The sequence below is a fragment of the Lonchura striata genome, chromosome 13 (genome assembly GCF_046129695.1).
Source record: "Lonchura striata isolate bLonStr1 chromosome 13, bLonStr1.mat, whole genome shotgun sequence".
Lineage (NCBI taxonomy): Eukaryota > Metazoa > Chordata > Aves > Passeriformes > Estrildidae > Lonchura > Lonchura striata.
This window is the reverse complement of record NC_134615.1, coordinates 7,869,769-7,895,962: the sequence shown is the minus strand read 5'-3', so window position 1 is coordinate 7,895,962 and position 26,194 is coordinate 7,869,769. Positions and strand designations below refer to the sequence as shown.

At 39.4% G+C, this 26,194-nt stretch overlaps 1 protein-coding gene across 3 annotated transcripts; it reads left to right on the top strand.

Moving 5' to 3' along the window:
- Positions 1 to 5,439: 5,439 nt before the first annotated feature.
- On the top strand, positions 5,440 to 25,540 carry ZNF507 (zinc finger protein 507). Of its 3 annotated transcripts, none has more exons than XM_021540808.3 (7): positions 5,440 to 5,494; positions 7,988 to 10,119; positions 11,223 to 11,328; positions 15,809 to 15,923; positions 18,170 to 18,274; positions 21,290 to 21,424; positions 21,549 to 25,540. In XM_021540808.3, the coding sequence occupies exons 2-7, from the start codon at positions 7,993 to 7,995 to the stop codon at positions 21,910 to 21,912; spliced, it is 2,952 nt and encodes a 983-aa protein (XP_021396483.1). In that variant the 5' UTR covers positions 5,440 to 5,494; positions 7,988 to 7,992; the 3' UTR covers positions 21,913 to 25,540. The 3 variants fall into 3 exon arrangements, with proteins under 3 accessions (XP_021396483.1, XP_021396500.1, XP_021396492.1); XM_021540817.3 differs by lacking the exon at positions 5,440 to 5,494 and adding an exon at positions 5,762 to 5,872; XM_021540825.3 differs by lacking the exon at positions 18,170 to 18,274.
- The last annotated feature ends 654 nt before the right edge of the window (positions 25,541 to 26,194 follow it).

Sequence of the window (26,194 nt, the reverse complement as noted above, 5' to 3'; positions counted from 1 at the left end):
ATATTCTCTTATTCCTGATAAAAAGTTGTAAATATAAGTGAAGAAGCAGATGAGAAAGAAATATAGAAATTTTTTTCTGTAAAAAGCAATTCCAAATAAGTGACTTATGGTCGAATAACTAAGATTCAAGGGAATGAGAGTAAGTTTGCAAATAATAGGACAGATGCTGTTAAATCATCTCTAAATTGCAATTACGTATTTTACATATACACTTACTTGCACACATAAAATTAGATTTACGTAGAGCTTAGAGGTAGCCCTGAATCACAGGGTTTAAATCTGTAGTCAATCCTATGTTTGCACTCCCATAAAGCTGGGGGAAGCAGGGGATTTTTTTGTCTCATTTCCTGTACAAAATCAAGTAGATGTGATTCTAGGAGACAGAATAAGTCATGTAGGAAAGCAGAAGCAAAGTGTTTTCCCTTTAATTCACAGAAAAGTATACCTAAAGTACAGAGTGAATAAACCTCATCATTTGATAACCTGTCATGGAAAAATACAAGGTCTAAAGTAATAAGAGATTCACTGATTTGCAGTGGTAGCAGTACTAAAATAATTAAAAGACAGATCAAGGGGAAACAAAAGACAAAATGATAAGAAGTTAAAAATATCATGGTTATTCTCCAAATATATGACATATATCAGATTCACAGCTTTTTAGCAAATACTAATAATTTAGATTTAGTAAACATATTAGTAACCATCTTCTCAAACCCAGGAGATACGTATCTAAATTAAATTAATATAAATCAGCCCCTAGATGTCATTGTTGCAGCTGAAATATCACTTAATACAGAACTTTCCTAATTCTCTAGCAGAAAAGGCTGTGTAAAGCAAAATAAAACATCTAAGTAATATAAATTCTGCTCAGCTTTAATGCCTCACTGCCAAAGCACAAGGAGCTCTGAGGCTGTAACAAAAAGATAACTAAGTCCAACTACACAAAAGGGTTGTGTGTGAGGTTTGGGTTCTGGCAGCAGAGAAGCACAACCACCCCAAAGGGAATTGCACCCCAAACCTTCTGCACAAAACATCCCACACCCGTCCCAAGGGAAGGTCCTTCCTAACTCCTATCAACGCTGGCCTCATTACTAAAAATGTTATTTCATATAACAATCTAAATCTATTGAATAATATTGAAATGTTATTTCAATATTTACATCTCTGTTTCTATCTGGAACAATTGTACATGTTCTCTCATTATATACAAAAACTTGAGTTTAAAATACTCATTTTAATTATTGCAAAGTTTTGTTATCTACCATCTATTGTAGCAATGAGTTCCAGAGGTTGATTACACTTATAGAAGAAGAAAATGTAATCTAAAACTTCCTGTACCTGTTTTGAAAGTTATTCAACTTCATTGAATAACTAATTAATCTAATGGTAGGAGAAGTGTATTTAAAGTGCAATTTATTTCCTTTATACTATTTATTATCCATATATACCTACCATGTTCTATTGTATTGTCTAAATGCAGAGACACAGTGTTTATTCTTCCATGCATAATTTCTCAGTACTCCTAACAATTCTCAATCCACCTGCAGGATTTTCTCTCAGAATACAATGTAGTCCTATTTCATAAACAAATAACAAAATATCATTTCTCCTATTCTATTTTCTTACCATGCTTCTCTCACTCTCTGCATTTTCCTAGATCATGCATCACATTTGCAAACTTCTGTATTTAGAGAGTCAAAATGTCCCCTAAGGCTCCATTTCACAGTAAGGGTTCCCATGATGCTAGTCTGATAAATCAAAGTACTTGTGCAATACTTGTAGTCCTATGTGAAAATGTGCATATTCTTCCAAATTTTCTGAGGAACCAAACATATCATTTTTCATGTGATATTGAGCTGGATTTTATGCACTCTGAACTTTTTTTTTTTTTTTTAACCCAGAAACAATACAGCTATGAGCAGGTACAGAAAATATGAAACACATTCTGTCTGCCAAAAAGAATTTAAAAAACCAAATCCAGGCTTCTGTGATGTAGTTAGTCTATACAGATAGCAGAAAATTCCCTACTTGCCAATCGTATTGTAATGCAATGGCAAATTCCATCTTTTTATAGTGGATCTACCTCACAATAAAGGTCAACTCCAGCCTACCAAGAACTGAAACTTAGGTGAAATATTAAATTAAAATTCTCCTTCTTCTCGTGCCACTCCAAGTGCTCACACAGCACTCATGGCACTGTTCACCCAGGAAGGGATGCACCAGCCAAAGCTTCTCTTCCCACCAGGGCTCCATGCAAGGTTCACTTCTCTTGTACACAGAGCTACAACTCAGTACAGTCAGGGACTCCAGTTATATAATACATTATAATAATGTGAAAATTATAAAGCTTTTGGAGTGGTTTGGGAACTGCCAGGCAGGAAAATGTAGAAAACTTATGTGCTAAATTGGATTTTTTTATTGACAATTATATAACTCATTGCTGGTACAAATCATTAATGAAAACAAGCCTAATTGTTCATTTGATGACTGAAAAGAGTTTCAAGACTGAGGCCACAAAGAATAAACAGGACCTTATAGGAAAGCTACCACCTGTATATTTCTGTTATTTTAAAAGTGTACACAAAAACCTGTGCACACTTTCCATGTTTTCACTTCAAGATTGCATCTTTGCTGATGCAGCTCGAAATTCACCTGGTGTTTCTAGACTATGTGTTACTCTTTTAAATTAAGCTTATAATGTTTACCATAAAACTCATGCCACCGACATTCTGTACATATTTACAGTACTTAGGAAGCAATTTGGTATAAACTTTTACAAAAACATCAACATTCTGAACATATTATCCCCAAATCAAGAGCTTCATCTCTACTGCTCAGGGAGAGGTGCCTCATCCAGATTTCATTTGGCTTCATGTCTCCTTCAACTTCAAAGCAATGAAAATGAAAAATAGGAAAACAGCTTTGTGAATTACGAAGCCTTTCAAATTAATGTAAAAGCACAAAATCTAAATCTGTCTTTTTGTACAATCATACCTGCACAGAGAATGAAATCTTTAACTTAGTCCAGGTTTAATTACAACAAAGAATAACAGAGTGTATGGAGATGATTACTCATTATCAACCCAGTATTTTTAATTCAGATCTATCAGATCCTAGCATATTTTGATTGGAAAAAGGAGGGTGAGAGTCCTCTATCTACAGGAGTGATTCAATTCAGGTAACTGATTAATTAACCTGCGACATATACACACATGGAAACAAAGCTTTTAAAGGAACAGGGTACATGAAAAGTAATCATTTTCTATGAAAAGGCTCTACTTAATATGGCAGAAAAAACTGAAACAAGTTGCCATTATTATTACTACTACCTTTGACACTGTGAATACTATACAGCTTGAAGTTTTACTCTTATTTTTTTAATTAAATGCATTTATTAGGTGTTAAGAAGATAGGTTGTATCCTTGCATTTTCCTGACAGCAATTTATTTTTTTAAAAATTCTTATCAAAGGCTTACCAAATTTTTTTACCAAGTCAGAGATTGTAAGATACGACTTGAATTGTCTTAAAACTTTATATAATTAAAAAGAGCTTCATAACTCAAGGAGTCAAAGAGAAAAAGTAAAATTAGACATAGCTATTGAAAGCATGGTCAAATCCATCTCTTGAATGATACCAGATTTGACAGTATTTTTGAAAGGTCATATGTGGCAAGCACATGTCTCTCCCTCTCAAGATTTTCACAGAGGTGCACAGAGAGAAACGAAAGAGAAAACAATTTCTATTTCTGCTCCTTGTTTTTCCTCTGTTGAATGTGTTTGGAGAATTGTTTACCCAGAGTGAGTGCTTGATTGGATTCTGGTGAGGATTGTTTGAGCCTGATGGCCAATCCAACCCACCTGGGGCTGGACTTGAGGGAGAGGGTCAGGAGTTGTGTTAGAGTTAAGAGAAAGTAGTATGTAGTTTTAGTATCCTCCTTTTATATAGTATTTTATATTTTATAGTATTTTAGCATAGTTGTAATAAAGAAATAATTCAGCCTTCTGAATTGAGTCAGACATCGTCATTTCTTCCCATTGGGTTTGCCTGCATTTACAATATCGTATACTTCAAAAAGACCATATGTCTATGAAACAACATACAATCGTTAACAAAAAGTTCAGTCATTGCAAAAACTTCCTACAATTTTACCAGATCCCTCCAAATCCAAATCTCCACATCAATACACTTTAATCTCTATTCCGGAAATGAAGATTGGATTTTACTTGCCATCACCCAGCCACTTGTGAAATCATTTTTGAAGCTCATGATTCCCCTGACTTTTCAGTCTATATGAAATATCTCGCAAATTCACCACATGTGAATGTACCTGGTAGCCCCTGACATGCAGTGTGTGTGTAAAACTGAATTTCTGCCCACTTAAAAATGCTAAACCTTTTGACAGCATTACACTCAAAAAGTGGGGGTCAGTGAGTTTTTAACTACAGGTGTTTATGATCGAAAACCTTGCTGGAAAAAATCACTTTTTGGGAGACTCTGTAGTGTTTGTGGGGCGCGCGGTGCTGCCAGCGCGGCCCTGGCTGTGGAACGCGGAGGGTCCGGGCCGGGAGCCGGAGCCGGGATCGGAGCCGGGAAACGGGATCGGAGCCGGGAAACGGGATCGGAGCCGGGATTCGGGATCGGAGCCGGGATCCGGGATCGGAGCCGGGAAACGGGATCGGAGCCGGGAAACGGGATCGGAGCCGGTATTCGGGATCGGAGCCGGGAAACGGGATCAGTGACGGGACCCGGGACAGCGCCGGGAGCCGGGATCGGAGCCGGGAGCCGGGATCGGAGCCGGGATCGGAGCCGGGAAACGGGATCGGAGCCGGGAAACGGGATCGGAGCCGGGAAACGGGATCGGAGCCGGGAAACGGGATCGGAGCCGGGATCGGAGCCGGGAAACGGGATCGGAGCCGGGATCGGAGCCGGGAAACGGGATCGGAGCCGGGATCGGAGCCGGGAAACGGGATCGGAGCCGGGAAACGGGATCGGAGCCGGGAAACGGGATCGGAGCCGGGAGCCGGGATCGGAGCCGGGAAACGGGATCGGAGCCGGGAAACGGGATCGGAGCCGGGAAACGGGATCGGAGCCGGGAAACGGGATCGGAGCCGGGAAACGGGATCGGAGCCGGGAAACGGGATCGGAGCCGGGAAACGGGATCGGCGGCACCGCCACGGGCGGCCCCGGGACCCTGCGGGGCTGCCGCCTTCCCCCGCCGACACAGCCCTGCCCCAGCCTCTGGGCTGTGAACCACGGCCCTGTGTCACTGTCACTGTCACTGTCACACACACACACACACACACACACACTCACACACACTCACACTCACACTCACACTCACACACACTCACACACACACTCGTGTCCCGGTCCCTCCCCTGGTCTCCATGGCAGCGGGAGGCGGCGCTGACGCGGCGCCGGCGCCCCCCGCCGGTCACCTGACGGGCCCGCGGCTCACGTGACACGGGCTCCACCGTCGCCATCTTGCCGGAGGTGAGGCCGGCCGGGCTCTCTCCGTTTATTGCGGGCCGGCGGCCGGGCCCGCCCGGGGCCCGGGGGCAGCGGCGGGCGGCGGCGGCAGCAGCGGCAGCAGCAGCAGCGGCAGCAGCAGCAGGCGGCCGGGCGCCAGGCAGGGCGCCAGGCGCGGCGGCGGAGGGCCGGCCCCGGGGCGCCGCGCCGCGCCGCAGCCCATGTGCGGAGCCGCGGGCGGCAGCGGCTCCCGGCTGAGCCTTCCCGGGCCCGGGGCTGCCTCCGCTCCCTCCTTTCCCCTCCCCGCCTTCCCTCAGCCCTGTCCCCGCCCGGCGGGCCGGCTCCTCGCTGCTCGGGGCTGCCGGAGAGCGGCGGCTCGGGCCGCGCCGCCCTCGGAGCCAGGTTTGCATTTCCTCGGCCCTTCCTGCCCCGCAGGCGCTCGCCCGGCCTCGCTGCTGGGCTGGGCTGGGCTGCAGCGGCGCTTTCCCGGGGCTTCATCCTCCCCTCCGCGTCCCTTTGGCATCACTGGCGTTCCCGTTCCCGTGCGGGCCGTGGGGACAGCGCTCTGGGGCTGGTCTTGTGCAGGGGCATGAGCTGGACTCGGTGATCCTTGTGGGTTCCTTCCAACTTTCTGATAATTTGTGCACGGTTCTACCATCCCTCTAAAAACCGAAGTCTGCAACAGTAGGAATTAAACTCCAAGCAAGGAGTGACATAACACATATACACCATAGTTATGCATCTGGTAACGGGGATCAGCTCCACGCATCCCAAACAGAGGTCCAGGTCCTCTCTCTGTTTGCCTTTTTGACATAGCAACAGCATATTTCTTTTATGATCTTATGTCAAGGATTTTTTATCTTAGCTGTTATGCTGCTTTCAGGTGTTTTCAGGTAGAGAAAATGTTTGCCTATTTAGCATTACTTTAAAAAGTTTTAAAAGTACTGAAGGTAATTTAAGGTAGCACCAATTTTCCTTAACTCATTTTCAAATGGAAAATATTTCAAGTAGACATTACTCCTTTGAGTGTTTCATTAAATCTGCTTTCAGGGGAAAAAGCAGGTTTGTTGACTTTTCACAATGGTTTCAAAACATGTTACAGATAGTTTGAAATGAAGACCAAAGTGTTTTATACAACTGAATTAGGGTGGTTTTCAAATAATAGTTTCCAACTTGAAGTATGTAACATGAGGTGCAGATGATACTAAAAAATTAACATTGCTTATATTGATAGCTCTGATAATAATGTGAATTGTAAGCGGAATGGCAGATGAAGGTAATTTAGGTAGTAATGCCCAGAATTTTTCTGAATTGGGAAAGGGGCAGCACAGACCTTGCTCTCATGTGTCTGTGGATTATAATGTTGTATACTAAATCCACAAGTATAAATTAGTGGATTTCATGGGTTTTTGGGACTAGTTCTGTAAGTTCTTATTTGGCTGTTATATCTTTCTTGCAAAAAAAAAAAAAACCATAAGTGTACTTGGCATTATTTTTCAAGGAGACTGATCCTTCATCTCTTTATGTTCTCAGTTTTATATGTAGTATATAAAAACTTTGCATAAAAATGTGTGTGTATGTAGTGGCACTTAGTTGGTTATTTCTAGACATTTTTAGAGAAGTAAATTTAAATGTAAGACCTTTTGTCCAGCTCCTTCACCTCCCAGCCCACAGTTCTGCCCACATCACAGAGTTTGTTTTCATGTACGTTTTTGTATATTGGCTTATAATTGGACCTCCAACACTGTGGTTTATGGTTTGATATTTTTAAAGGAGGGGTAATTGAAAATAGTAACTGCCTGTAGCTTCCCCTCAAAACAGAGAACAATTGCTCTTTATAACTTCAGTACTGCTTGATTTTCCCTACAATTAAGAAATTGTAGCTGCAATTAATAAGTTTTCTAGAAAATTAAATTTATAATGAGAAGTATGATTTGACATTTGAATGGTCTTTAAAATAGTCATAGTGAAATGAGTAATGCATATAAATGCCAGAATTACTTTCTTCTAGCATTTCAAGGAAAAAAACTGCTTATTTTTGAAAATTATATTGTTGCAAATTGTCGTTTGCTTTAGGACCATTGATGCATCAAAGTACATTAGGAATATGTTTTCATATACTACCATGCTTTTCAACATCAGTATGCCAGTTACTGTCAAATGATATTTTAATGTTTAGCATTCAAATGTGTAGTGCTTGTAAAGAAAAAGAGAATAGCTGTAACACTGTTCTTCAGCTTACAGTTGAAAATACTTTTCTTACCCTTGTACAGCTTGGAGGCAGCCTCTTGGAGGCTCTCTTGGAATTATTCTCTGCAGCTGTATTGAAAAGCATCCACTAAATGTCCCCAGTATCTTTGGCTATTTCTGTCGCCATTCTGAAAATTTTTATTAGTTTAGTGGAATTGGGCTTCTGTGTTTGGTGGAGAGAGACATGTAAATAGTACTGGGCTGTGGGCTGTGTTTTCATTATTGTGCAGGTATAAATCTTTATTTTTATAACCCCCATTTTCCTAGGTATTATGGAAGAAGGAAGCAGCATTGCAGTATTGATGCCAAATATTGGGGAGCAGGAGGCTGTGCTGATTTCTGAAACAGTCATTGGCCCAGCACTGCAGAGCAGCGAAGACCAGAGGAAATGCAAAACTGACCCCCTGATCCACGTTATCCAGAAGCTGAGCAAAATAGTTGAAAGTGAGAAGTCACAAAGGTGCCTTTTAATAGGGAAGAAACGTTCCCATGCCGAGGCTTCTGCGCAGTCCTTGGACACAGCTGAGCTCTGTGAAATCCCAGCTAAAACCATTGAGCTCTCGGTGATTGCTGCTAAAAAGACTGAAGAGTTACAAGCAGATTATTTTGTAACTGAATGTCTTCCACCAAGCAAAAAAAAGGTGACATGCTACCAATGTGGTCTCTGTAATTTTCTATCACCTTCACTCTTAACTCTACAAGAACATATAAAACAACATGGGCAGAAAAATGAAGTGATATTAATGTGCTCAGAATGTCATTTTGCCTCCAAAAGCCAAGAAGAACTTGAATCCCACTTCCAAAGTCACCATGAGAATGGTGGTAAAAACAGCATCCAGACAAAAGCACAGCGGTGTGTCAATGTCACAAGTTCATTTCTGCAAGGGCCAGTGGAAGGAAGTGTCAAAACAGGGACTGATCAGACAGGAAATGTGGAATGTAAGGATACAGCTCAGTCTGCTCCTGTGCCTGAAATGGGTAGGAGGAAATGGTACACCTACGAGCAGTATGGCATGTACAGGTGTTTAATTTGCAGGTACACCTGTGGTCAGCAGAGGATGTTGAAAACGCACGCTTGGAAACATGCGGGGGAGGTTGATTGCTCCTACCCCATCTTTGAGGAAGAAAATGAAAACACCAGCTTGTCAGAGACAGTTGTAACTCACACACCTCAGAGTGTGGATACGGTTGTCCTTTCTGTGGAAAACAGTGAACTTGATATCCATAGTGAGCCTTCTCTTCAGCTTCAGATTTGCAATTCTGAGCAGCTGTCGTGTAAATCGCCCCTAGGAACAAATGTGAAAGAGGAAGAGATATTAAGTGAGTCTGTGGTGCATTCTCCTACTACAGAGGTTGTAGAGGAGACTGTATCAGATACAGAACCAGACAATTTGATAACTGACAGCCTGCTTTCATCAGCACAGAAAATCATCAGTTGTAGTCCAAATAAAAAGGGTCACATTAATGTCATAGTAGAGCGTTTGCCAGGTGCTGAAGAAAATGTTTTACAAAAGCCATTCTTAATGAACACTGACATTGAAACCGAAAAAAAATTGATCTCAGAGGAGTCCTCTGTTACCTGTGAAGAACCTGCTGAAGTTTATCATTCAGACACAATTCAAGAAGTAATAATAGAATGGAATAACACCGAAAAGAAAGATAACGAATTAAGCGCTAATAAAAATGTAACAGCTGATGAAAATGTGCCCCCTGCACGAAGGAGGACAAATTCAGAGTCCTTGCGACTGCACTCCTTAGCAGCAGAAGCTCTTGTTACAATGCCAATTAGAGCTGCGGAGCTGACACGGTCCAGTCTCAGGGCTCTGACTGGAGAAGATGCTGTGGATGCGGGTGCAGGGCAGGGAGGAGCTGATGGCCCGTGCATGGCTCATTCTAAGGTGGTGTCCTCACTTAAGGATCCTTCAGAGGAGTTCGGCGGCTTAAACCAAAGTGAATGTGCAATAGTTGAGATAAAGAAAGACAGACCGGAGTTATCAGAAGCACCAATTAAAATGGGCATCAGTATGTCACTGCTCACTGTCATTGAAAAACTGAAGGAGAGGACAGACCAGAACGCTTCTGACGACGACATCCTGAAGGAGCTGCAGGACAACGCGCAGTGCCACAGCGCGGGCGCTGCCGCGGCGGCCGGGAGCAGCCTGGTGGAGTTCATCCCCAGCGCCGAGCGGCCGTACCGCTGCCGCCTGTGCCACTACAGCAGCGGCAACAAGGGCTACATCAAGCAGCACCTGCGGGTGCACCGCCAGCGCCAGCCCTACCAGTGCCCCATCTGCGAGCACATCGCCGGCGACAGCAAGGGCCTGGAGAGCCACATGATCAACCACTGCAAAGCTCGCATGTACCAGTGCAAGCAGTGCGAGGAGTCCTTCCACTACAAGGTGAAGCTCTTCCCCGTGCCTCTCTAGAATTCCTAAATTACCTATTGCTGCTTTTCTCATAACTGATGATCCCTCTTTCTAACTTATTTCAGTCTGACATCCTGGCTTCGTTGTAATTACCATTAGGGAATATTGCCAGCAGCACGTGCTGAATATACAGTTCAACTGTAATTATTCTGCTTTACCCACTGAAATAACCTGGCTTCTTTACATAACGTTTTTCCCTGAGAATTATCTTACAGACATAATATCATGTTGTTTTTCTGCCCACACATAGCAACTGCAAGAAGAAATGGAAACATCAAAGAAACATAGCTGAAATTTTAAAGGAATACTCAAACATGCCTTCCTCTTGTGAGTGTGGCACTTGGGGGTAACATTGAAGCAGATTTTTTTTTTCTGCTGTTTTGTAGCTCTGGATGTTCTGTAGAACTTAGATTTGAAAGATTACATACCAGAGCAGGATAATACATTTCTGTCATTTTCCTAATTGCTATTTTAAGAAATTAGTGAGTTCCTATGCACTCAGCTCAGTATTGAGGAATAGAGAACAGATTGCATCAGTACCCACCTGTACAGCTGAACCTCTTGGAAGCAGTGGTCGTGCAAATTTTCCCACATTTATTTAGTCCTAGTTTGAAAAAATATACAGGTAGGGTAGCAAAAGGCTCTCTTCTCTTTCTCCTCCCCAAACAAGTAGAAACAGGACTGGTGTATTCTTAAGTCAGTAGGCAATATGAAAATTGAGTTAATTTTCACACAAGTCCCTAATCTCATACTGCTTTTGGAGTACTGTAATTTTAGAGAAAGAACTGTGTCCACTTGTCTGTGGCAATGGGGAAAGAAGGAAATCTATTTTCCAAATAAACACAAATCATAGAATCCTCTCCGTCACTCTCATCAGTCCTTTTATGTTACTAATCCATGATATTTGTTTTGTTTGCAGTAAAATTACCTAAGGGATAATCTGTATATGTTGACATGCATTTCATATCAGTTGTCATTAAAGCTTGAGTAGCAATGTCACAGATGACTGCAGTATTCCAAGTGATCACTGTATGTTTGTAGTATATACTTAAACATTAGGAACTGTTTTTTTCCAGAGCCAACTGCGAAATCATGAAAGAGAACAACACAGTCTTCCAGATCTGTTCTCTACAGCCACAGCTAACAAACTAATAGTTTCCAACGAAGGAGATGATAGAGAAGGTACTGTTTATATATTTACATTTGAAAGTCACTCATAACATTACTTGTTTGCTGTATTTGTGTAACTGCTTTTAAGATCACTTGTGCTAAAATGTTTTCATGCCTGTTCATAACCTTAAATGTATGTTCTTTCCAGAGGGCAGAATTTACCACAGTCAGTCTTGAGGTGGCATTTATTGTTAGGTGATATATTTTTAGCCCCAGAAATTAAACCCTTCTTATGACAAACAACTTATGTCCAATATTATTCTGGATTTTTAAGAAGAAAATCTTTTTTTCATTCCTTCCTTTCTTCAGCAGCTATAGTATTTTCCAAATGACCTAAACAAAAGAAAGCCTTTTTTTTAAGTCACCATGGTAATGTAGTTTACTGTCAGCATATGCATACAATGCCATCCCTTCTGAGTTTAGAAATTTCTGTTTAATTATGGTAATGTCCAAAGTGAGTAATTTATTTTAGCCCTAGTGAGGCAAATGTAAGACATTCTAAATATGCAACCTGTATCTGTAAGAGTTGCCTGGGCAACAGTAGGTCTGCGTTTTCATAGAGACATAGAATGGTTTGAGCTGGAAGGGACTTCAAAGCTCCTCTTTCCAAGCCCTGCCATGGGCAGGGACAGCTCCCACTAGACCTGGTTGCTTAGAGCCTCATGTTTGTTTAATTGTCTATCTGCTTCTAATTTAATAGGGTTTGTTTGCAAAACAGAAACAAAAGAACAAAACAAAAACAAACCCAGCAAACTCTCGAGGCATTAAGGTGATCAAATAGGGGGAAAACTAACCAAATTCTGATGTTTAGGAGAAAATGCAGCCTTAAAATCCCTTGTGTGTCCTGGAGAGCCACTATGTATCATTGCAGCGTGAATGCATCCTCTTCTCTGGCGAGTTACAGCTACTAAAAATATTTACAGCCTTTTTATTTTGAAGGCAACACTGTAATTATTAGCATTTTGCAATTTTAGAGCATTATGGATAAATACTAGTAATTAGATAGTCTCTGAACAACTGTGAGCTGAAGTATTCCCATTTTGTGCACAAAGCTATTTTCTGTCCTATCTGTGCTCTCTCATTTGTTTAGACAGCAAAATGTGCACTCTAATAGTACTTAGGTTGCTGTGGAAATTTCTGGATTCTGTTCTTTCCTCCACAGCTGCTCAGTGAGTGAAAAAGTTGTTGAAATTGAGGCAATTTCTTGTGAAAAAAGGCTCTGACCAGCAGAACCCAGGGTGGATGGGCAATGGTTTGCCCAAAACAACTTGGTACATGTCAGCCCAGAATGAGTTCCCAGCTTTGCCTTCTGCAGCTCACACTGCCTCCTTTTTTGGCTTTCGGTATACAAGTTAAAAGTTAATTACCTTGTCAACCTCAGGTAGAATGACCCTTTCCAGCTCCTTTTTGCTCTCATCAATGCAGAAGGCATTTAAATTCAGGAAATTGATGTGTACTGCTCAGTACATCCCCAGGACCTAATCCTGAGAGAGCCATTCAAAGCCAGGGGAGACAGGGAAATAGCCAGGGAGGGTCTGCTGGGAGTAGGAATGTTCCCTATTACATAGTGGGAGTTTTCTGTAGGAGCAGTAGCCCAGGTGCTTTAATGGCAGTGTTAGGAAATAAAACATTGATACTTCAGCAAGTTACAAATATCTACAAGCACAGCTTGGACTGTTACTTCTGACAATGCTCTTTGTGTGCTGAAAACCAATGTTCCTAAACATGTTGTGAGACAGGAATAACTACCTTGCAATGCCTGAAATGTGTCAGGTTTGGAGAAATACTGTACTTTTTGAGCTCAACTCCTGGTAACGTGACTGGTAATGTGAAAATCAATAGTCCTGTCTGCTTTTGAAATTAGTATGTTTAATGAGGTTGTTTTACAGTTTGTATCCTGATTTTGTAATTTGACTTCCATGAAAGGGAAGCCCCTGTTCAAGAAATCTGCCTGCTTTCAATTAATTTTGAAATGTTTTTATAAATATTTTTTCTTATTATTACCATATATAAGTGTTCCAGCCATGCACTTTAATTGTTTACCCCACATGAAATTTAGTAATGTGGCTTGAATTAAAACAGTTCTCCTTTTAAACTTTTATTAACTCATACTGTGGAATGCTTAAATTATTTCAGAACCAATTTATAATCAAATTGCAGCACCACTGCAGTACAGCAATCTCTTGTCAAACAGATGTCATCCCTATAAAGCAACACAAAACAAAGAAGTTTATGGCATAGCATCTGTTTATGTGAAAGATGCCTGAGCTGGAACAGTTTCATTTCTTGTCTATGAAATGGTTAGTCCTAAAAGTCTCTTTATTCATCACGGTTGTACAATAAATTAAAAGGAGCATTATGACACTGGATATGATCAGATTGTAAATGTCTAATAATGAAGGAATAGGGTAATAAGCAGCATTACAGGAGCACCTGTTACTGCTGCTGCAACAAAGATCTGACATTTCCATATTCACTTGTAGGAGACCTGATAATCTCCATCCAGAAAGCAAAACAGGCCCCAAACCCACAAGAAATAAGCCTGTGGAGGGAGTGAGGGACACAAGTGCTATTTTGTAACAGCAAGAGATTATGTGATGTATTATAATTTATGTGCATTTTCTAGAAGGAATAAATATAAAGTAGTGATTGGTATAAATAATTGTTCCTAAGTGTGTGCTGCTGGGTGTGGGCATCTTAGAATTATGCTGTAGCTAATATGTTTGCATAATGCTTTAAAAATCTCATTAGATACTGTTGGTTTTAAAATGCCTGCCCACTGAAATACCAAATTCATAACAGAAAATACATTTGAAAGCAGTTAATTCCAAAGCTGCAGAATTTAAGATGGAAAACCCCTTCAAGCAGAGCATAGCCCCTGCTCTCCCATGGATGGATCTGCAGCCCAGTGAGTGTCCTTGATCCACTTGAAGTCTCCTATATTAATATGTTTTTATAAAAGAATAATGCAGAAATATAAATTCCAAAGTCTCCAAGTAAATAATTAGGATTGTTCTGATAATTTTTACATTAAAGGAAAAACAAATCTAATAAATCTTACTCTATGAGCATATTGTAGGAAAAATTCTAATATATTTTGCTTTAAGATTGACTTGGAAAGAGTGCCTGTTGTGTATTACTTCCATATTATTTCTTATAAGAATGCTGAAGAGTGAGCACTGTGTCATGTTTTAAAATGAAATATAGGAAATATATTTTCAGTTATCTTGGTACACACAGAAATATTCCAATTTTATTTCACTGTCTTTGCATTCAGACTACTATTTTATTTTATGTTATATTATATATATTCTTCACAATAACCCTCTGGGGTTATCAACCTTACCTAATTACTTTGCATCTTGAACCAAAAGTGCTGAATTTTGGAGTGAAAGTTTAATTAGTTGTAATTTTCCCTTACTGTTGAAGCTGTGTGACTGTATTCATCAGAATAATATACCTAGAAAACCCTTTTTAGCATAATTCAGTGCCTGCCTATGGGAAAAGAAATGTCTCCTTAAAAGAGTTTTACCATCATGACTCTTAATTGTTTTGATAATGAAAAAGTTCAGCCTAAAAAAAAGTGCATGAGGTACAGCATGATAGGCTGGAATGAGAAAATTACCTGTATAAAAATTGCCATCCCTCTTTCCAAATGTTAATATCTTAACCCAGATCAGTCCCGTTATTCAGTGGGGGAACAGGAACAGGGCTGTTAAAGTGTACACACTTATATCTCAACAATACCCAGCTGTGCACTGGTGGGCACACATTTTCCTCTGTTAGGAGTCATTAGCTTTTGTCTATGCAACCATTAATTTTTCAAGAGTTCTTTTTCATTCTGGAAGGAAAAAATTACTTTTGTTTCAATTGCTTTTTAGTAATTTGGATAAATTCCAAATTATTTATTAAGACATCTGGTCAATATCTATTTTTTTTTATCATCTCATATCGTTCAAAAAGTGTGAGTATATGTTGGATGAGAAAGAGGATTTAGAGGCTTTGGGAGGTCTTTTGCTTTTCTTTTCTGTGTTTGCCAGTTTGAAACTCATCCATTCTCAATCCCAGTCTTTTCCTTTGATTCGATGCATTCTGCAAAGCACTGAAATTGCTGGGTTCAGCAGTCCCACATATTATCACCTTTTGCTGTAACACAGGGACTTTACCCAACTGCAGGGAGAAGGAAAATGTCCACATAGCGAAAAATAATGTGTTTTCCTAAAGTTTTAGTAATTCCTGTAAATGGCAGGGCAAATGCAGAACAGTATAGTAAAATAAACCATTCTGTTAATGTGGTTTCTACTCCTTTAATACCTCTGTGTCTGCTGTCTTATTTATTACTTCAAAAGTATTAAATCTTTATCGACATTCAAAACTCTTGCTTTAAAATGTAAATTCATGTTTCATAGTTCACTTGCGATGAAATAATAATCTGAGAATTCCTTACAAGGGTGAGTGCAGCTCTCTGCAGTAATGGATTTTGTTTCCATAGGAAGCAAGTCTTCAGCCCAGAAGCTGTTCAGGTGTGATGTCTGTGACTACACGAGCACAACCTACGTGGGAGTGCGGAACCACCGCCGCATCCACAGCTCGGATAAGCCGTACAGGTCAGTGCCTGGCTGCCTCACCTGCCAGGGCTCTGAACTGCTCAGGCACTTGGCAGAGGTGGTGGTAAAAAACTGCAATTACACTATTTAATGCAAATTACTGAAGGAGACACACTTGCTGGCTGACTCAAACTATGTAATTAAGATTTGGTCATTTTTCCAGAATACATCTTTTGCTGTGGCTGTCTTCTGCTTGTTTTCAGTTTGAAGCATTCACATGTGGAGAGGAAGATAATTCTGTTATAATACTGGACTTTGGCCAACAGTAATAATATATTTCTCAAAACACTTGCACGCCTAACTTAATTTTGGATTTGCTTTATTGAAAAATGTTCTCCATTGTCATATTACTGCTTTATACATCAGCTGCTACAGAGTGTGACAGCCTGCCCTTGTCAACAAGAGCCTCATCTTTTTCACTGGTTTCTAACAATAGCAACATAATCACTTAGGGTCATATTTTAAAAGTTTTCTACAAGGGTATTATATGGATTTATATCGGAACTTGGGTATCTAAAATCACGTGTAATGCTACTGCTGAGGTCCCCAGCAAAAAAAATAAATCCTGCATATTCCTATTGGTTGCTGCATAAATTCCCCCAAATTCAACCTGTGCTTATTCAGTGTGGATCTCTGTCCCTCTCTAGTGGCTAGAAAATAGATCTGAGTCAATAGATTTTTTGAGCTGATCTGCGATGTAACCTTCAGTTTTTAGTGTAAATTCTAGAAACTCAACACCTTGAAATGCTGAGCCAAGCCAGGGACTTTCTCTTTTGGATAAATAAAACCTGAAGACATGTTGTATTTTCATTTGTGCATTACAATGATATCCCATAATGCTAGCAAAAATTCACAAGGTATTTACTCAGAGAGCAAGCGTGGAATACAAATAGATTTTCTCCTCAGAACCTTCACTATTACCATTATTTATTACTTAGTGAGGTTGGAGCAGCAGATACTGTAGAGTATCTTGTACGTGGTAGTTTTCAAATTGGTGTTAGCAGCCTGTTTTGATTTAGGAACCCGTGGAAATTTTCCACTGGTGATACAGACTGCTGCATGCTAAATACAAACCGACCCATCTGCCTTGCTTCTCGTACTATTTTTTCATAAACCCCTTAGACAAATCTGAAAACCTGGCAGGATACTTGAGCCACAGTCTGAAAACCATAATGATCCAGTATTTATGGTATTTCTCCTTCTGAATCATGAATTCCTCAATCCTTCCATAGCTTCAAACAGCAACATACTATATTGCTGCCTTTTTGAGAGCTGTAAACATACTTTATTATTTGTTTGACAAAACTTGCTAGAAACTAAGCTGTTGAGCCTTAAATTATATGTTTTTGTAGATTTGATATGTTCTGGATTTTAATACTGCACAATTAAATCCTTTCAAAAATATAGTGAGTATTCTCAGGCTAAGTATGCTGCAGTCTCAAACTGTTTCACACTATAGAACAGACTTTATAACTGGACGTTTTACCATTTCAGGAAAAAATGAACACCTAAAGTTCAAACAAATACATAAGAATATTAGCTGAGCTTTGTGGTTTCTGTTTTAATATGGTAGATACAAGAAGGTTGTGTGGTAGTATATTGATATTTATGAATAATAAGGAATTTGTGTAATACTTTGGCATCTAAATCCATGGAACTGAATTTAGATCAAGACTGTTTTTTGTGTTGGTTTTGTACAAAGATATTGTGACAGAAGTAAAAAGAAAAAAAACTGAATGGCAAAAAAAAGTGACACACTTAGGGCACTTAACATGTTGACCGTGTCACTGACTTCGTTTTCAGCAATAAAGCCCTGAAACTTGGTGTTTTGTTACTGGTTTGGCTTTTAGAATGTCGTGAGAACATTGCTGATGCATTAAGTAGAGCATATACTCTCCCCTGCAGTTCTTAGGGTCACGTTGTGCCTTTGGAAGGGATGCACGCAGCCACATCCGTCCTCACCTCCCTTGCACTTAGTGATGCTTACCCACATCAGGAGAGGGGCACGAGAGAGATTTCGGGAAGAAACATAATCTGTAAGCCTTGTGATGCTTGCTGAAAGGTGGAGGCTTTTTTGGGCTGCAGAGATTCTCACTGCCCAGCAGCATCTTAACGTCGTAACTTGATCTGGTTAGTCCTCCCTCAGCTGTGGCCTTTGTAGGCACCTTTGCATTCTGGTAGCTGTGGGGTTTGGAGCAGTGCCAGCAGTGAATTGTCAGATCAGTCACTTGTTGTTGTCTCTTCAGATGTCGCGTGTGTGACTTCGCCACCACAAATATGAATAGCTTGAAGTGCCACATGAGGCAGCACCCCCAGGAGCATCAGGCAGTGCAGCTCTTGGAACAGTTCAAGTATGTAACGGGGCTCATGTGGCAAAAGCTCTGGCACCGGGGTTCTTGTTACATTCCAGCAGTGTTCAGATCCTGTTCCCTTCCCTCCTAGAGTCATTCTTTGGTCCAGAGTTGTTTGGGGTTGTGTGGGGTTTTTTGATGGCTTTGCCATGGCATTCCCAGGCTGTGCTTCTGCTGCCTGATAAAACATGTCCATGACTTCCCTCTGGGACACTGTTCAGAATGTGGTGGTTGCACACAAACTGCCTATTGCAAGTAGTTTCTGATTCCTGTTAGTTACCTAAGCATGCCTGGAATTGTTTAGGAGATTGTATGAGCCAAAACCATGCCGTGGCACTTCTAGCATTCAACATTATAGACAGGTAAATTCCAGGATCTAGGAATGTTCTGTGGCTTTCTTTAATATCCCAGTCTAGGCACAGCCTTTGCATGTACGTGTTGGAATGCAGGTTGGCATCACCTAGTTGAGATTTAGTATGAATAACCATTAAGGGATGAGTGTCCCTTATAGTCTGTCCATAGATTTGGGTGGATTATAGATACATGAGAAAGTTGGTACAAATATGTGTAATTGTCTACTACTAATTTTTAACCAAAAATAGAAGTTGGGAAGGGAAAGGAAAGAAAATGAGGAGTATTCTGAATATTTCTTAGTGGAAGATTTTAAGGGCAATATGAAAGGTCTAAATAAAGCACACTCATATAGAGGTTTCTTCTCAAGAAAAGCTGCTTCTACAATTTAAAAGTACTTCCAGTGCATTTTTCCCAAAATGTTGCTAGAAGAATTAAGTTGTATTTGCTCAGCTGTCATACTTCCCACAGTATTGCTCTTGGTATTACCACGGATTACTGGAAACCTCCACACTTTGGTCTCTGATCCCCAAGGAATTAGTCTATCCAAAGCTGCAAGAGAATTGTTTCCTCAGTGTATCAATGTAGAATACACCTGAACAGTGAAGTTTAATAATTTAGCACAAATCAAGCAATAGGGCAGGTCGTGCTATGGAATTGAAAGGCTTCTACTACTAAACTCAGTGGTAAATAATTTTGTTTCTCTGAGATAGCTGAATATCCTGTAAGCATATGATCATTAACTGTAGTGCAGCATACTAAAAGCTGTTGGAGTTTATGTGTCTGATTTGAACTGTATGCTAAATAGTCAACAGTATATGGCTCAAAAGGTGCTGTTCTCAGCAAAGTAAATTTTATTAGTAAATCACTAGACTAAATTAATGAGCTTCAAAAAATGAGAGTATTTAAAAGGGACTAAAAATGGACACTGGGCTGTGGCGTCACTGATTGTGTTCCCAAATCACTGACCAAGCAATGTTAGTGGCACAGAAAATCATATATATGGTAAGACTAGTGGGCACATTAAATGAAATTAAGATTATTTGTTGATCTTTGTGTTTTACAAAAAAACTATTTTGGTTTAATTTTATCTATAAATTAACTATAAGGTCTGCCTTTTTTCTAATGATGTATTTTAATAACAGCCTTATTAGAGATAGTAGGATTCCCAATCTGAGAATACACTCACCTGTCTTTGAAAGCATCCATTTTCTTTGTAAGGCTCCAAATTAGAAGGAAAAGAGAGAAATAGGATACCAGAGAAGAGTGAGCTAGAAGGACACACCCGTTGTTCCCCAGCAGGACAGAATTACCTTGCTCCATAAGCAAGGTAATGTACTGTACTTTCACCTCACTTGGGAGGTTTTTGCTGTTCTCTGCAATCTTCTGCTGAGCAGAAATAGTTTCTGTGTATGATTATTTGCAGGGCATTTAAGGACTATGCCCCACTGTCATTAAGAAAAGTCATAAAACCTTACTGAATTGTAGTGTATAATGTGGTTTTATGTAGGCCTTCTTGTGTTTCCAGGTTACATTTCTGAAAAGGTCTTAAAAATGTACAAAAACTGACTTGCACTGTGGTAATTTTAACAGATTCTCCTAGTAACACACTGAGATCACGCTGCTTGAGCAGAGCTGTATTCCTGGTTATAATTTATTAGTACAAGGTCACCTTCGATTGATTCTGATATTTTCCATGGGATTTGGGGAACTGAAGCCTTCCCAATTAGAAGGCAGCTGAGCAATAGAGCTTTTTTATCCAAAAGACTTAAAAAGACAGATCCTGCTCTGAAGTGATGTCATGCAGTATCACTCATCTCCTTCATGCTGAGGTGACTAATTTATCATCTTAAAAAACATATTAAAAAACCTCCTCTGATGTATATTCATGCATGAAAAGGGTTATACAGGATTTGATCAGTCTTGGGTTATTTCTGTCCATAAATACACACTACATCTCCCTGTCAATAGGATTTATTCTTCAAGGTTTTACTCCTTACTGCATAAGATGGTGTTTTACAGGGAAGTAGAAAATTTAGTCTTGTGGTACCAGAGCTGATGGAAAACTCTATGGAGAAAATGATCACCTGTCTGAATCCTGATCTGTGAATATATTCAGAATCTGACACTGCCCTCAGCAACCTGCTGATCCTGCTTGAGGGGCTGGATTGGACTGTGTGACCTCAAGGGGTCCCTTCCAACTTCAACAAATCTGTGATCCTTCATAAACTAATACCTGCTATACCTTAAAATACTTATTTAGCTCAATTGACATAATTAGTGCTAATTACACGGTTCCTGCTTGGTTCAGAGCAATGGCAGAAAGCTCAGCACCTCCCTGCCATGTTTCTGCACTCAGCAGAAGTATTGCATTTCTGCAGTGTTTGAACAGTTTTATCAGGCCAAAACAGATAAGATTTAAATTCACTTGCTTAGGAAATTTAAAATAAAATATTAGAAACTTCTCAGACCCTAAAAATAGTCTTACATTTCAAGATGAAACTTGCAAACTATCATGACCCAGTTATGAAACTGAAAATGGGACCAAGAAGGTTCACATGGATTCCTCTGCTTATTCATCTTTTTGGAAGAACTAAACCATTACTAAACTAATAAAATTTAATTTCTAAATGTTTCTCTTTTTCCTTCTCATTTTTCCCCCAGATGTTCTCTCTGTGGATATGTATGTAGCCATCCTCCATCCCTGAAGTCCCACATGTGGAAACATGCAAGTGACCAAAATTATAACTATGAACAAGTGAACAAGGCTATTAATGATGCAATTTCACAAAGCAGTAGGTATGTCTGATTTTCTGTCAAGTCCTGTTATCTTTCAAAAGATCCAACCCTGACTCAAAATAAAGTTCCCATCAAAAAGCAACAGCTGTATATTTTAATATTTTTGTTTTTATTATTTTTTCAGGTTTCAAGGACAGCTCACTGACAAAACCTTACTAGAAGGCACAGATGAAAGTACAGTACCTATACTAGGAAGTACAGACAACTTGGTGTCTTTTACAGAGTCCATTAACCAGACTACAAATGAAATTTCAGGTTCTGATGAAAATGAAAAACCCACTTTGATGAATACCTCATGCAGCTTAGAAAAGAACTCCACTCTACCCCATCTTGGCACAGAATACTGTGTTCTTCTCTTCTGCTGCTGCATTTGTGGTTTTGAGTCTACCAACAAAGAAAATCTGCTGGATCATATGAAAGAACATGAGGGTGAAATCATAAACATCATTCTAAACAAAGACCACAGCACGGCTCAGAATACAAACTAGGTGAAGCAGTAAGTTAAGAGAGGATTTCCTAGAGTGCATATTTTCTTTTTTTGCTAATTTTTGCCTGAGAAACTTGCTAAAGAGAAGAATTGCAAGCAAAACTTGATTTCCCATCCTGAGTTCTTGTTTCAGTAGGAGTCCAGTGTTTGCACCAGGGACTGATGAATCATTTAAGAGATAAATATAAGGTGTGGAGAAGAGAACGATCCATTTTAACCTGTTACTTCTTTATATGGTGCCAAGAATGTAGGATTGTTGGGTTTTTTTCATTTCCTGTCAGGTACTAGTCAATAATAATGCATTAGCACAGTACTTTAAAACACAAAGGTGTGGAAGTTTTCAATCACTTGAAAAGCTTTTTTCTTCCTCCCTCTTTGTTGTTTTCCAAGTAATTCAGCAAAGAAGGTTTTTACCCTCTCTTTTTAAAGATGATCTGGCAACAGATCAGGTAGAACTGTTACAATATGATCTGGTAAACCCCCCTGCCTGGAAGGTGGGGTGAGGGGAGGTGGGCCAGGGCATGTGTGTGTTGCATTCACACACAGGAGTTCCATTTTTCCCAGTCTATTTTTAAGGCTTTACAAACTCTCAAGTCATTTTCCAACAAAGACTGCCATCCTTTCCCTCAATTTACAGCAGCAGGAGGTGAAGGGCCTAGAAACATTTTGTTAATAACTATTTGTTTGATTGGATCCTAACTATGAAACTATCTTTTCAACTCATCATGTGTAACAGATTATTTTTTATAACAATAACCTGTTGTTTATGGTTTTCTTGACGCGTTCAGATGAATTATTTTAAAAAAGAAAAGCTTATCATGTCACTTTTCATTTGTGGTGATTACTTTGCATTATGGATGAGCAGTGTTTTTAATGAGAACAAGATATTAACAATAATTGCCACAAAATGATGTAGATGAAATCTATGTAGATTCCAAAAGATGTAGGTGAGCTCAAATTGGGATTTTCAGAAACGCCTACGTGCTTTGGCAATCGTTGAAATGCCACTGGCTGGCCAAATTTCCCACTTGTCTGTCAGAGCTGTAACTGTAGAAATAATGAGCTGAAAGATAATCTTCCTGTAGAAAATCATAGTTAAAAAAAAAAGAAATTGCAAACAATGTCTTAAGCCAAAACTGTATCCAGTCACTTACCGAGTAAATTTTACTAGTGCCTATAGTATGGATTGATAAAGGGAATTAGAGATTACTTTGTTGTATAAAAAAACCAGGAATCTCGCCCTTTTAAAACCTTCAGCTTCTAAAATTACAGTGTGGGGTTTTTTTTGTTTGCTGTTTTTACAGTTACAGGAGTTGGAAGAAAAAGATACTCATCTGTATATCAATGTGGAATGCTATTTCACTGGCTAGTTTCCTGGCAACTTTGTTGAGGTTATTGATTAAGTTGGCTACTTAATTTTTTGAAAGATTCATTAAGTGTAGTATCACTTCCAAGAAGCCCTTTGGCAGCCAGATTGAAACTTCCTAGTTCAGGCATTCCTGAATACAGGAACTGTATTGCTGCTTCTAATGAGTGGCAGATGCACAGCAGCTTGCCTAGTGCTGACATGGGCATGCAGTGACCTGATTTTTAGTAGCTCAGTACTTACAAAGTTCCTTACTCTCAGGAAGACAGTGGTTTCTGCTTCCTTTATTTACACCCTTCTGGCAGCAGCAGTCAGCTGCAGCTGTAAATGTGAGAGGCTGGCACATGGAGTGTCTGTATTGTGCTAGCACTGCCTGGAAGTGGCAACCAGGAAAAGAAAACAGTGACAGAAGTCACAGCTTCATGAAGCAGCACAAAATGTAGAGGCCAGTGTAAAAGCACTAAGACTTCAGTATTTGTTTTCAAGAGATTTCCTCAATTTGACTTCTTCTTTTGGGTTAAACAGGTATTATTTTGTTTATGAAATAGCAGAAAGTACACATTTGACTTGAAGAATTAGTCAGGATATAAGGTCAAAACATTTTTGTGTTGAATTTTTGAAATACTTTACATATTTTAAGTTAATTATACATTATTTTCAGTTAATAGTTATTTTTCATATTCCTACAGATGGAATATAAATTTGAAAAATACATTATTTATTTACATGATCCCAAAGTCTAGAGATAGTGGGATATTTTAATGGGATATTCATCTTGTCTTACTGACACTGCTATTTTACCTTCAGTATAGAATTAATGTGAAAATACTGCATCATCTGGAATATAGCTCAACTTTCCATTTGTTTGAAAAATCAAAGGACAGTGAGATCCCTAGTAATGCTAAACTACCAGTCAGTATTCACAGAAACAATATTTACCACACTGTTATTTTTGTGTAATTCTGTTAAAGTTGCTCAGCTAATGAAAGATAAAAAAGGAAAAACTTGCACTCATAAGCTAAGAAGATGGCAGTGAACCAAAATTTCAGAAGCCAATAACCTTGAATCCAGATGAAGAGGTGTGGTGTGTGTGGAAGCCACAGGTGCACCAGGAATCAGTGGCACAGCATTCCTAAGCAGGATGTGTCTGTTCACAGTTGTTCTTTGCCATCTTGTTGCTCTGTTCTTTTTGACCATGTGTTTCTGTAAACCAGAAAGCTACTTCCCTTTAAAAACCATTATCAGTCCTGACAAATGCCGACAAAGAATTCTTTCCCATATGCACAGAGATTTACTTTTTTTAGCTGTCTCCATGCTGCTTGCAATTAGTTACCCACTCACAATTCCCATGGACTTTGTCAGAAGTCCTGCATGTGAAATAATTATAGATTTTGTTTTTCTGAAAGCAATTTGTTTCTCAGGTTATCTGCTTTCAAAAGTGTATGGCTAGCCTGGTTGCATGTTTTGTAAGGGGTTTTAAGCACATTTCAAAGTCACTAACACTGCAAATTTCCCATTTCTTTAAGCCTTTAAACTATTTTTGTCTCTTAGGTCACAGCACTAGCAGGTGATCAGCTATTCACTTGCTGTTTGTTTAAATTAGATTTTATTCTGTGATACAAACTCTACCTTGCAGCTTTGTTTGCAATGCCTGTACTTCCACTAAAGAGCAAACTTCATTCATACTTGGCTGTACTGAAAAATGGGTGCATATTTCATCTTCCCAATGTATGCTTGACCCGCAAAAATAGAGTGGGATTCAGTTGGAGTTATTGTATTTTCCTTTTTCATAAGCACTTATTTAATCATTTGAAGAAATGTACAGTTGGTGCTCAAAGTAACATTTGTTAAGATATATTTAATAGAAATTTACATTTGCATTTGATATTCATGGACATGGGTACATGTATTTTTTTAAGAAAAGGTATTGTAACACTATGGCACTGCTTTTATAGCCAAAGTATAAAAAAATTTAGAAAACTGACATGTAAAGACTGCAGTTAATTCTGATACTGTATCTTATTAAATAGGATGAGTTTTGTTTTATAAAGTTATCCAGCACATTAAGCTGCATGCCTTAAGCTCTCTCTAGGATTGTGTTCCTGATAGGCAACTCTTTGGAAGGATGAAGCAAAGTCTGTAGTACTACTTTAACTACCTTCTGGAATACTGTACAATGGTAGAATAATTTATTTTGCTTTACAGGAGTTTGTCACGTATTGACTTTAATATTGTATTTTGGTAATAAACTTTTTTTGTTAAATGCTTTAGTCATTTTTATTTGGCCTCTATGAAATATGAATCTGGAAAATCCAAAGACTAAACCAGTGTTTAGAAAGAGGGAAATCTGTTTGAGCCGCAAAGTATTTAAAATACTTTACTGCCATTTCTTACTCTTGTATGAAATTATTAGTATTAGTTATTAATAGTTTAAATACTGCTAATACAAGTTTTATCAAAGTAACTGTGGTGAAGAAATAGGAAACCATTAAGTCAAAATATTTGTAAGCCTGTATGCAGTTAGGGTGGCACCATGCTGAAGGAAAGAACTGCAAATTCAAAATTCATAATGAAACTACTAGGAATTTTTTCCCTAATTTAAATAAGAGTGAAAGCCTTACACAGCTTTTTTTTCAGGTGATTGACTTTTGCTTTTCCAACACATAGCTAAACTATATCTTGAATCCTATTTTTAAATACACAGCATATTTCTTGGCCTTGCTAGAGCTTTTCTTCCCATCTTTCTCAGGAAAAAATAAAGTCAGTTGGTGTTGCTGGGGAGAAAAGGGAGAGTATGGCCAGGATTCCCACTGCTGGTTTCAGCATGGTTTACAGTTACATAAACAAGCAATCTTTTGCCATTTTCTTGTTGTTATTATTAGGGCCCTGGGCCAAATATATTGAAATAAAGGCTGGA

Bases quoted from the DNA above. Each gene is read 5' to 3' on its own strand.
- ZNF507 (XM_021540808.3), top strand. From the start codon at position 7,993: ATGGAAGAAGGAAGCAGCATTGCAGTATTGATGCCAAATATTGGGGAG. The intron at 11,329-15,808 runs GTACTGTTTATA...TTGTTTCCATAG, and splicing joins CGAAGGAGATGATAGAGAAG to GAAGCAAGTCTTCAGCCCAG. The intron at 21,425-21,548 runs GTATGTCTGATT...TTATTTTTTCAG, and splicing joins GCAATTTCACAAAGCAGTAG to GTTTCAAGGACAGCTCACTG.